The sequence below is a fragment of the Dermacentor silvarum genome, chromosome 5, assembly GCF_013339745.2.
Source record: "Dermacentor silvarum isolate Dsil-2018 chromosome 5, BIME_Dsil_1.4, whole genome shotgun sequence".
NCBI lineage: Eukaryota > Metazoa > Arthropoda > Arachnida > Ixodida > Ixodidae > Dermacentor > Dermacentor silvarum.
The window spans coordinates 184,938,622-184,951,840 of record NC_051158.1 but is presented as its reverse complement, the minus strand read 5'-3'; the positions used below and the strand labels follow the sequence as shown (position 1 = coordinate 184,951,840).

The 13,219-nt window shown below is 47.2% G+C and overlaps 1 protein-coding gene across 1 annotated transcript; it reads right to left on the bottom strand.

Moving 5' to 3' along the window:
- Positions 1-8,712: 8,712 nt before the first annotated feature.
- LOC119454635 (tripartite motif-containing protein 66) lies at positions 8,713-9,951 on the bottom strand. The gene has a single exon (XM_037716513.1). The coding sequence runs from the start codon at positions 9,949-9,951 to the stop codon at positions 8,713-8,715; it is 1,239 nt and encodes a 412-aa protein (XP_037572441.1).
- Positions 9,952-13,219: the final 3,268 nt, after the last annotated feature.

Genomic DNA, 13,219 nt, shown 5'->3' with positions numbered 1-13,219 from the left:
GAGAAAGAAGATCGGCACTTTTTAGGTTCTTACGCAACAAAAAAGATGTTCAACAGTCCGTATGGCCATTTTCTGCTGTTCTATCCCCCAAAGACGCGGCGGATTCACTAAATAATATCGCGAAAGGGCTTAAAGCACGCTTTTCTTCGCTGTGTCCCAGACCGAGGAGGTTCAAAATTTCGACATCTGAATTTGTAGAAGTAACCATGACAGAATTATCCGATGTCATCTTATCTGCACATCAATCGGCTCCTGAACCGGACCGTATCACCATTATACTATGATTAAATTATTGTTTAACTCTTTCCCATATGAGCTCTTGAATATAGTTAACTGTTCACTACAATATACATGGATACCGACCTCTTGGAAAATTGCAAAAATTGTGCTTTTGCTTAAAAAAGAAAACCTCGGATATATCTTGGACAACATTCGGCCAATTGCACTTACATCGAATCTAGTCAAAATTGTAGAAAAAGTAATTCATGAATTTACTTCTTCTCGTGGTATTCTGTGCTCGAGACAAATAGGATTTAGGCCTCATTGTTCCATTTGGTCAGCTCACGTTGATTTAGAAAGCCGCATTCGACTCGCAGGACAATCAGGAGATATATCGGCATTGGTAACTTTAGATATTGAAAAAGAATATGACAGTGTCGAACATGCAATTTTAATTTCTCGATTAGTTAGCTGTTCTGTTCCAGACTATTTAGTAGCCTGGATACAAGAGTTCCTTTTCGATAGAGAATTTTTTTGTTTCAAGGATGGGGTGACATCGGATACGTATAAACAGACGAGAGGCGTACCACAGGGATCAGTTCTTTCGCCACTTTTGTTCAATATTTTGTTATCTTCTGTGCCAATCCATCAGGATGTACAACTCTATCTCTATGCTGATGACATTGCATTTTTCTCATCAGCAAGGGATATTAATACGTTATACCAAATTTTGCAATCTTATTTGTTTGAACTCGAGTCCTGGCTGGACGGCCTGTCTTTTTCGCTTAACGTAAAGAAATGCGCTCTACTGGTGTTTCCATTGTCAAATCATGTCTCTATTTCTCTTCATTATCGTAATCAGCCGATTCCGCAAGTTCCAACTTTGAAGTACTTAGGGGTAACTTATGATGGTAAGCTCAACTGGCAGCAGCAAATAGAAGCAAATGCTAATAAAGGAGAACGTGCAATGGCATTGTTGCGCCGGTTCAGCAATAAAAACACAGGGATGCGTAGATCTACGTTGCTGATGATTTATAAGCTTTACGTCCGCCCCATCCTGGAATTTGGTTGTGTTCTTTTTTCAGGGTGTGCAGCATACAAGCTAAGACCTTTAATTCTACTGGAAAGGCAAGCGCTGCGTCTCTGCCTCGGGCTGCCAAGTTTTGTGGCTAATAATGTTCTTTATCTGGAGTCTGGAATTATTCCGCTTGATTCCAGATTTAAGCAACTTACTGTCCTGACTTTCCTGAAGCTTTATGATTCACCCCTTTCCAATTTGCAACCCGTTTTCATCAATTCACCAGAATCATTTTTCAAAACAGGATGGCGGCGTTACCGACAGCCACAAGTTATTTTTGTTCAATCGCTGTTATCAAAACTTCAAGTTAGCCTACCGCGCCTGATTTCTCCAAAATCTAATTCATTCAAGATAAAACTAACTTTTGATGATATTTTTCCAAAACACGCAAAACTTCTTCCTGCGCGCATACTTGAAGGTCTCCTTCAAGACCATGTTAGTCAATTTCCGTCTCATTTGGTTATTTCTACGGACGCATCACAAAATTTAGAGAAGGCTGGTGTTGGCATCTTTTCGAATCAACTCAACTGGTCTTTTGCTCTCCGTCTCGCTGATTACACTCCAATATTTCTTCCAGAATTTCTGGCAGTTATTCTTGCCATCCGAAAATTGGGTCCACAGAATTCTAAGGTAATAGTTGTTACAGATGCGCTTTCGGTCTGTACACATTTAACTTCCAATAATCAGTCACACCTACTGAGTATATTTTCGACTCTTGCCCCAGAAAATTTATCCGAAGTCCGCTTTGTCTGGGTTCCCGGACATAGTGGAATCTTTTTAAATGAATCAGCTGACTCGCTCGCTTCGACATCACTAAATGGTCCGGTCATAAATATTCTTCCTGATTTCTCTTTTATAACAGGAGCTAGCTTTAAACGCCTTTTATTGCTGAGTTGCCATGACTCGTCCATACTTTCTTCAGACGATAAAATTTCGATGGAACACGAGCAAGTGCCTTTCACGCCAATGTGAGGTGACGCTGTCAACTTTCCGCTGCAGAGTTCCCCGCCTAAATTTTTATCTTCATAGATCCGGTTTATCAATCACTGACCTCTGCTCGTTTTATTGCGATAGCAATTATATGGACACTTCTACCGGATTTCTGCCGTCGCCGTCGCCGTGAGGTTCCCTATAGATAAAATCTTCGCCGCGCGCCGTATGCCCGAGCGGAAGCGTACGGGGACGCGCGCTTCACGGAGAGCGAACGCACTCAATCACCCACGCGCAAGCAAGGAAGCGGGAAGCCAGCGCCGGAGGGAGCGCGGGGGGGGGGGGGGGGGGGCGCACTTCTACGCTGCCAACAACCGCGCTCGTCGCTCGTCCGCACCGTCTCTTATCTCCACACGGCTCTGACCTTTATGCGCCGTGCATTCGCCGCTCAGTTTCCGTTGAAGCGATAGACCGCACGTACCTTCGCCCGCTGCGGCGTATATACGCTCGCTGCCAGCGTTTTGACTCTCGTTGTCTGCAGTCGTTCAGTGTGATCTATTCCTGTTTGTTTGTGCGCGCTCACACCACGCTTGTTCATTCAGTTAGTAATAGTCGGGCCACATTTTCCAACGCACGCAACACATGCAATGCTGCCCGGATGGGCAGTGCAGCACTACAGGTGTGTCCCTTCGCACGCGCTGCCCACGGGAAGCGCTTCTCATCAACATCACGGTTTCACACGCGCCTTCTCGTGGTCATCGAGTCTCTCTTCATGTCGGTCTACTTACGCCGCAGCACACCTGCTTACTTAATCAGCTCATGTTTACTACAATTCATATTGCTACCAAAGCCGCTCACCTTACTTCGTATGACATTGCTGTGTTGCTATCGCATTCATTGCTTCGCCCGGCGAAACTGTGACATTTTTGTAATCAACCGGAGACTATTGACCATTTCTTTCTTTCTTGCCACCGCTTCTCCTCCCTCCGTAGAATGTTTCTGTTATTTCCAAGCAGTAATCTGGGTTTGGCACTTAAAACGCCAAACATTTTGTCTTTTGGGGCCTGCCAATTAGGCACAAGTCAGGGTTCTATGATCACTGCTGTTCACAAATTTATTGAAGCATCCGGAAGGTTACGCTGCTAGGGCAACGACCGTGGGACATGTTATTTTATGTTTATTTTTGTAGTTAGTTTTCTCTTAATTTTTATTAAGTTAATTTATGTATAGGACATCTTAAAATCTGTGTTAAGGAGTTATCAAAATCTTAATTTTGATTATTCACCTTTACCATTTTGTTCGTTGTTAGGTGCATGTTTTATTTTATCCAGTGTGGCCAATCACCCTCGTGGGTACGAGCCATGTTTTGAGGCAACAACAACAACAACAACAACAGTAAATAAACGGTCATCGGTCGTATGCAATTACGCGCGTCGCAAATCACCGCTGATTACTGCACCACTAGTTCTCAACGAGAGTTTAGAAGATTGCGAAGAATTTACGGTGCCCAGAATTTTATTGCAGATTGTTGACTTTCTTGAATAGTACAATGCACCTATTAGACACTCTCCAGGACCCAAAATATTTGTCAAAGGGTCTTCTCTTCATCCTGGGGTTTTACGTGCCAAAACCAGTTCTGATTATATATATATATATATATATATATATATATATATATATATATATATATGAGGTAAGCCGTAGTGGAGGGCTCCGGGTTAATTTTGACCACCTAGGGTTCTTTAACGTGCACTACAGCGCAAGCACACGGGCGTTTTTGCATTTTGCCTCCATGAAAATGCGGCCGCCGCGGCCGGGATTCGATCCCGCGATCTCGATCGTGCTCAGCAGCGCAACGCCTTAGCTAAGCCACCGTTGCGGGTGTTGTTAAAGGGTCCGGAACAAATCTAGCAACATGAAAACATTCAGCGCCATGAATCGCAGAAGATACAGCGATTTCAGTGGTGCGTGGAAAGCTATATAGCTATAGGTCCCATGCTCTGCCATCTTAATTAGCTGCGACTGCGGGTATTATTATGACATGAAAAGGTGGGCTGCCGTACCCGAGACAGGAGTTCTCTTCTGTATACGTGCTTGAAGTAGATGCTAAAGCTTTAAGACAAAAAAAAAGGAAAAAAAAAAAAACATTTTAACTGCCCTCAAGCGACCGCTGGAAATAGTATTTACATAGTAGAGCTCAACTGAAGAGCGCATAATAAGGTTCGCTAAGCTCGTGCACGACAAATAAGCCCATTTATCACTTGCACGATCAACAACAAAAAAAAAAAAAAAAAAAAAAAAAGCAAACGTGCACAACATCAGTGAATTATTTGCTGAAGAACCGAATAGTGCACCAGTTTTGGTGCAGTTGCTTCTTTTGTAAATAAACGCTTTCAAATGTTGGCTGACGTGTACATAAACATTCTCACTATCACAAGCATTACAATAAATCAAAATATGCTTAAATTTGAGCACGTTGCGTGAATGAAGCACTTGTACAGCGCGCCCGCGTATGCTGTTACCATTGCACGTGGATGCTCAGATGATGATGATGATGATTTATTGGCATCCCCTTTGAAACGGGGCGGCGACAAATAGTCACCTAGCCTGCTTGATTTAATCAGGTATACTATACATGTTCTTTATCAAGCATTTTTGTATACCTCTCATTATTTTTCTTTTTCAAAAATTTACCTTGTACCGCTACCTATGATTTTAAGAGATCAAGTCGTATCCATCTTCTCCCTGCCTTTTTTCCACCAGTACTCTGATCGTCTCTTGCTTATCTCTACGGCTGATCTGTTGATGTTCCCTTCCACTTTGAAACCAAGCGCTTCTGGGAGTAGCACGTTACCTACGGCTCTCGCTGGGTCGCATTCCCTCAGGATGTGCTGAGTGGTTTCTGGATCTTTACTGCAGCATGCACATGTCTCATCTAGTTCCGAATATTTGTTCCGATATGTTTTCGTCCTTAGGCAACCGGCTCGAGCCTCAAATAGCAAGGCACTGTCCTTTGTGTTATCGTACAGATTTTCCCTTCTAGTTTCTTTCTTCTCATTCTTGTAAATCTCCATTGTCCTTTTTGTTTCCATTCTTTGCATCCAATTCACGGTCTCTATTTCTCTCACTTTCTTTCTCATGACTCCTGGTTGTCTATTTGCAGTTTCGATTATGATGATGATGATGATGACCTTCCTGTACTTGGTTGCCAACTTCCTTGACCTCTTCCTCCATTCTGTGTCCACGCTTTTCATGTACAGATATATACTTGTGCACTTTAGCCGCCCATTCATCGTCCATGTTCCTGAGCTTTTCTTCAAAACTCGCATATTTGGCCCCACTGTTGGTTAGTCAGCTGGGTGGCATATGTTTGAATTTGGAGATCGAGCTGAGCAATCCGCCTTTTTCACGGCCCGACGGCGCATGCGCCCTGCCCTGGCGGATTAGTCGCGAAACGTTTTGGAAGGGTCGCGCGCGCGGCCGTGCGGCCCCATCTGGGGGAAACGTCCCCCGAAAAAAAAAAAAAAAAGCGCTGGGACGCGCGCTACTGACAACTCGTGCCGTGTACCGCGTTGAAACTCCACTGGTAGCTCGACGTCAGTGCAGTACTTAAAGTGTGCGCAGCGTAAGACTGGCTTTGATACTGCGACGGGCTTTCTTGTCGACGGCACCGAAAAAAATCACCGTGCCTATACCATCGTTCGACCGAAATCCGCGCGATAAGCCGTCGAAGCCATAACGCGATAGCCGCAACGCCTTCGTTGGTATATATAAATAATCGCGCTCAAAGTGAGTCAAAACATGCCTACGAAGTTGAAAGGTTGAAATGCGCAAGGCTTCGACCCTCTCAAGCCGTGCACATGAAGTTTGAGCCAATGTTGATTTCAGCGGCCTGGCTCCGTCGAGTTCGTGCACCCGCTACCGGCGGACCTGTACTGAAAAGTAAGCAAGTTAGGACGAAGGAAACTGCTTTTATAGTTCAGTTCTGGCCTTAGCGATTTGGAATAAACTACTCTTCGCTTCGCACGGCGCGTACACAATAATCTGCAAGTGGCGACACAGCGCTGTGCCCAACGGCTGTGCCAACGGCTGTGCCAACATCTGTAGGTCACCATTCCCGTAGGCTGCCACTCGTATTCGCAACGTAGATGGGTCGGTTTGTACGTGTTGGTATGCTCACGCATTTCTTAATTCCTGATATATACTGTTTATCTATGCGTCAAACGCGAAACAAGAGACGTACGGTACATTCGGTACCGCAGTATAAACAGCCGCCTTGCTCAGTTATATACCAACGGTGTCAGCGATGGCATCCGCGTTTTTGCGGGAGAACAACACGGCCTTTAAATGAGCGCTTATGTGAGCACGTTTTTCTCTAATAATGCTTTATGACACGCGCAAACTAAGTATGATGAAGTTAAAGAAAAGCGAGAATCAGTAATAAATTAACAGCCCGATATTTGTAACTGGATCACAGTCGCCGTTGAGTAGCTCAGGCGCTCATACTGACTCGTCTCACGGTGGAATAACGCGGCTCATATGAGCAGGTATGTGTGTTTTATTCGACGTTCCGACTTTTTTTTTCATATCAGCGATGCACCTTTTCCCAATGTTTGACGCTAACAACGATCTGTGGCTGTAGATGTTGATGTAAACAAGCGCACCGCTTTGCTAAATCCGACGCGGAAGGCTGCGCGGTCGGAAACTTCTCATTTATGCAAAATGTCTAAATAATGTGCAAGAAGAATTGAAAGAAAAGCGAGGTGCAAGTGCAGGAGTCAGCAACAACAAACTCCAAAGCAGCCGCGCCGGCAGAGGGTACTCAGCTTACCTTTATAGGCCACACTATCACGCCTGCTCACCCTATATATATAGTTGGTGAGTGCTACATGGCTTCCAGGAACGACATGCTGCCCCGCAGAAGCCATTAATAATTATTCGCGTTCCACGAAATGCACAACCGATGCGCACTCAACAAGGGCGCAGGTTCACAAATCATCAATACTTCTTTTTGGGCGAGTTGGTACATCTTGAAACTTTGGGCAACAGCGCAAACAGACGACCACAAGAAGGGAGACACGTACACACAAGCGCTGTGTGTACGTGTGCACACAAGTGTGTGTACGTGTCTCCCTTCTTGTGGTCGTCTGTTTGCACTGTTGCCCTTAAGTTTCACAAGTCAACCGGCGAAAGCCCCGGCACCCTACCAAAACGTTTCGGGTGGCGTGCGGCAGAGGGCAGCACAGGAAAATGAAAAAGGCGGATTCTAAGTGTCAACCTTCGATTGTGGCGGCGCTTTTTCCAGCGTTTCAGGAGAGATGCCTTGGCTTCCCACATGTGTAGGAGCCTGGCATCGACTGTGGGGAGCGGTGTGTCAAGAGGGAGGGTTGTGGTGTGTGCCTGTGTATCGGCGTGGAGTTGTTGGACCCATTCCATGATGTCGGCAATGTCGGCAGGGGCGGACATTTGCCTTGCATCGCGGAACTGGTCCCATTTAGTGAGATTGAGGGGCTTTGGTGCGATGACGTTGTGGCGGAACAGTAAGGTTGTTTGGGTGATGTAATGATCGCTGCCGAGGTTGATTTGTAAGTTAGTCCAGTTGGCGTGCTGGATTCTGTGTGTGAGTGTTAGGTCGGGGGAAGTATCCCTGGAAACGCTGTTACCAAGTCGTGCGGGTATGTCAGTGTCGTTATGGAGTGTAAGGCGGTGATTTTGTATGTGTGCCCAGAGGGCTCTGCCCTTGGGTGTACTGCTGGAATGACCCCATAATTGGTTAGGGGCATTAAAGTCTCCTAGAATTAGGAGGGGGTGTTTACCGGCAGCAGAGAGGGCATGAGCGAATAGTTTGTCGAATTTGTGATGTTTGTCTTTAGGGCGACTGTAAACGTTCAAAATGTATAACGCCGGAGTGCGAATTTTGCGAGGGAGAATTTCGATAAAGTCGTGCTCTATGTCAATGTCTTCGAATTTAGAGTGGGTGGCGGTCAGACAGTGGCGCACCGACGGGGGGGGGGGGGGATTCGGGGGTTGTAACCCCCCCCCCCCTGAGGCCGACTTAACCCCCCCCCCCCTTTTGTTTAACCCCCTTTCTTGCCTTACGCATTTGAGTGCTGCAACTAAGATGTAAGACGCGCAATCGACTGCACACTGGCAAAGAGCGCATTTTTTGACAATTTTCCGTGAAATAATCGAAATTAGTGCTGTTTAGATGGTATTGGCAAACTGTCAACCCCCCCCCTGGCAGAGATCCTGGGTGCGCTACTGCGGTCAGATGTTTAAGTATGAGTACGGCTGTATTAGGTTTGGTGTTGCATTTTGCTTGCATGATATTGTAACTAGGGAATTGCACGGTTCCATGGGTTTCCTGTAAGGCGATGACGGCAGGCGGATTGTTGCAGCTGGCAATGTACTGCTGAAAGCTGGCTTTCTTACGGCCAAACCATCTGCAGTTCCATTGCCAGACTACGAGTTCGGAGCGGGCAGGACTACTCGCCATCACTCGGGAGTGCGGGTGGGGAGTTAGTTGGGGGTGGAGTGATGGCTTGGGTGAGAGTGGCTAGTTGTGCCATGACGGACTCAAGAAAGCGGTCGAGTTTGTCATTAAGGGCGACAAATTGCGTGGTGCAGCTTTGTTGGAAGGCCATGAAGTCTTGTTGTAGTTGGTGGGCTTTGGATTCAAGAGTGGTTATTCTATCGTTAAACCCAAGGAGGGTATCGTCTAGGCGATCTTCCGTGCGCGGCGTATCGGGGGTTTTGCGTTTGTTGGGGGGAGAGGGTGTCGTAGGTGGCTGAGATTCAGGAGCAACATCCATGGGAGAGGGTGGTTCGTTGGATGTAGGGGTAGGTGATGGGAGTGATGGTGTGAGAGGTTGCGATGATGGGAGAGTATAAGGTTGGGAGGGGGAGGGTGGCTGGGTGGACTGAAGCGACAGTTTTAGCTGGCGAATCTCCTCCTTGAGAGTGGCGTTCTCTCGAAGGAGAGATGTTTCGAGATTGGAGGGCTGAGATGGCGAGGAGCAGGTGGAGGCTACCCTAGCCCAGCTTACCTGGGGTGGGGGTGTTGCTTGCTTTGAGGGAGGCGGCGGTGGTGGTGGTAGGGCGGGCCAGGCTTCGCCCTGGGAGGTAGAGTGTGGCCCTGGGGTCTTGCTGCTGCTCCTGGCGCGAGCTTTGGCAGGATCTATGGCCGGGAATGAGGGTTCTTGTTGGCTCCTTGCCTTGGAGGGAGTCTGTTGGGGCTTGTAGCACTGCTTGCACAGCTGGGAGCCCGTAGGGTGTGCACCGTTACAGACGATGCACACCGGTTTGCAGTCGTGGTCCATGGAGGGGTCGAGGGTTCCACAATTCGGGCAGCGTGTGTCTGTGGAGAACGGGCACACGTCCTGGCGATAGCCGACTTTGTGGCAGCGAGTGCAAGCCTCGATCTTCTGCCGGTAAGGGATACAGCGGAGAGCACAACCCTCGTAGTTGATGTAGTAGGGGACGCGCTTCCCTTGGAAGGTAATCAGGATGGACTCGGTGTTGCCCAATCGCCTGGCGGATCCTACTGTGAGGTCAGGATTGTAGCTGATGAGGGTGGGGAGGATGGCTTGCTCGGGTGAGTTGATGGGTAGGAGGATGACGCCGCGACAGGTGTCTGAGGGGTCAGCTACGTGGGTGGCCACCTCGTAGGTGGTTCCGTTGAAGTTGAGGGTGCTGATGGTATTGTAGGAGTCGGCCCGGTCCATATTCGGAGTGCTCACTAGGATCGTAAATGTATGGCGCCGGGAACATGCCCCAAGTTGCCTAATTCAATCACATTTAATATGCCGTGCGTATGTTTGAAATACGCACTATTTTTTTTTGCGCTTCGATACTTGGTATATAAGGTTTGCGACCCCCTGTGTGTGGAAGTTTTTCTTTTTCGCTGTTGTATTTTGGTTTACACGTCACGCCTCCTTTACCGTAGCCAGCCACTCGCGCACGGCGGTTAGTTTCCCTTGCGTTGCGCGTGCTCTTCGCGTTCGTTGCAATTATTTGACGATATCTACGCGCAATTTTGCTTTTTTTGCCCACAAAACTGTGTGCTTACAGGATTAAGGTGGTGTAAAAATAACTGCGATGTGAAAATAAGGTTTAGTTAGTGCTGTAGAGAAACATGTAACGTAACTTGTCTGTGTCAATCTTGCGTAGTACACACAAGAAACCAAACGATGCACAAAATACATTTACTTATAATGTCTAGTACAATCAATCATGAAAGAGATATGTACATGAAAAATTATATGTACTGTGTGGCGCCTGAAGGTTATGTTGAAAGACGAGATAAAAAAAATTCGCAAGGTAGGCTGGACACACAATTCGGGATAGGGAGTTTTTTTTTTAATTTATTCATTACATGGGGGGGGGGGGGGTTTCAAGTGAGTACATCAACCTTATTACACACAATATAAATCGAAAACAAGAATGCAAACAAGAAAACGCAACCGCGGGTAATATTAATCAAGATATGCAGCCAAAATACATCAGCTAGCTACCATCGAATACGTCGCATCAGCCAAACACGTCGATGGCGAGTACAGGACATTTTATAAATAACCATTAGAACACTGATAACTACATTGAAAAAATAAACAACACTGCATACATATCGCGTACAAAAACCGTAAATGAAACTAAGACACTCAAATACAGATTAGCAATGTTTTTCACTTCGAAAATATAGTCCATGATGATGTAGGGCTGTTGACTTTAACAGACGGCGCCCATCCTGTCGATTTCCCTCGTACTGGTCCTCTTCAAACTGTTTCTAAGTACAAGTAAAACAACAAAAGTGATTGATATGAAAAGTTGCCTTGTAAATACAGAGAACCCATTACAGTGCTTAAAAATAAATTTTCGCAGAAGTAATGCTGTATTACCTCGATTCACACGTTTCGAAGAAATGCACAGGCTACAACAGACACCATGCCAGAAAACGCCGAAACATTTCGGTCCCATGATGCCCCTTAACTCTACTACACCTGAGCATACCGTGCACAGGCACTTAAAGACCGTCACAGTACCCACCATGATCGGGAATGAGCACGAATGACCATCGGCTTACGAGCACCACGCTACAAATAGATTCGTCGGCGGCGCGTGGATCGATGGAGGGGCTTTAGGCTTCCCATCTCTTCCTTCGCTCTGGGTCCCGGGGGAAGCGTAAACAACGAAGCCCTTTACGCGTCGATCCGGTGCACTTGGGAACACAACAGCCCGTCATGTCGACTCGATGCACTTGACAAGCTTGTCATTCATGCGGCTGAACACTGTCCAGCAAGTAGAAGCGTCAGCGAAGCATCTGCGCGCACTGTGTCTTGAACTAAGCACCGGCACCAAGCACTCGCAACCGCTCGCTGTGATTCAAGATGGCGTCGCAGCGAGAAAGCGGCGGCGGTCAAAGGATGGCACCACCCTGAACGGCGGCGCTGGCATCGAGGCACCCGATGCCAGTGGTGTGCACGATGCCAGAGGTTGAAAGGCAGGGTTATACAATTGAAAGGGCAGTTCTTGCAGTAAACAGGGAAATTTGGACTCTAGCTAAAGCAATGAATTTTACGGTCATTGACATCAACCGAGAAGTGCACCGAGCAGGCCGCGAAGGCGCTTTTGTGGTTGACGGGATACATTTTAGTGAAAGTGTAGCAACACCGGTTGGACTTCGATTCGCGGCACGAGCTGTAGCTTTTTTAGGCGGGCCCCAGGCAATCAGGAAGCAGGATTGAGTATTGAACATAGCGAAACACCAGTAAAGGGGAGAATTAGGCGACCAGGATCGAGTCAGGAAAAGACGCAGAAAGCATAAGAATAGAGAAGGTAAAATTTGCTACATTAACATGCAGGGTGGTCACAAGCAGGAAAAATGGCTGGAAATTCAAACGCTACTGAATGATGAAGCGATTAGCGTGTACGCCTTGACCGAAACGCATCTACGAGATTTGGAGCAGCCGCCTGTTATTGACAACTTTGTATGGGAAAGGTGCAACAGAATGACCGGGTCAAGGAAAGGCGGAGGCGTAGGCGTACTAATTAGGCGAGGTCTGAAGTGGCGAAGGGTAAACGAGACATGTAAAGAGCATTTATGGATTAGTGGTACATGGCAAGGTAAAAAGACGTGGCTGGGAGTAGCTTACCTATGGACAGGTAGTGATAGCAGAGAAAAAAATAAGGAATTGGTCGATTGCATTAGAAGCGATATTAATGAGTTCAGTAACTCGGGCCAGGTGATATTAGTGGGAGATATGAACGCGCACATGGACGATTTAGACGGATATACTGATTACAACGGCTCTCTAGTGCTGGATTTGTGTGATGAACAGAACCTTATAGTAGTTAACAGGGAGAATAAGTGTCATGGACAGGTAACGTGGCAATGCGGAAACAGGCAGTCATGTATCGACTACGCCTAAGTCTCAGAAATGGTCTACTGTAGTGAGATGATTGCGGACCGTCACGTTTGTTGACGTGCGGTGCGGTGAAGGATGGAGCCGTAGACGTTTAGGTTTGAAGATAACATATATTAGAACTAAGCACTCTGTAAAACACTATACAAACAGCACGACGCACACACCACACAGTGACTAAAGTACATATAACCCATGCATTCTACGTCCCTACGTTACAAGGTTCTTGCTCACGTCCTCGTCGTCTTCAGAAGGAGACCGTGGTGGGACGACTTGGTCGCTGAGCAAGGCGTAGTGGGTCGACTTGCCGCGATGCTGGGTTAGCGGTGGCTGCGGCTCGAACGTTGAGGATCGGCATGAGATCAGACGACCAGGAACAGTACTAGCCGGGAACAGTCTCGCGGGCAGGTAGTCGCCGCACAGGTCACCGACATCCGCAGGAACGCAACTGGTCAGGAGGTTGCCCAGCGGTTCACCCGAGCAACCCTCTCGAACCCTGGCTCTTCGAACGCCGTCTCGAACGCCTCTGCTGCGCTCGTGCCTTCTACCTCTTCTTTTTTTTTTTCTCGGC

Excerpts from the sequence above, each read along its gene's own strand:
- LOC119454635 (XM_037716513.1), bottom strand. The coding sequence starts at position 9,951 with ATGGACCGGGCCGACTCCTACAATACCATCAGCACCCTCAACTTCAAC.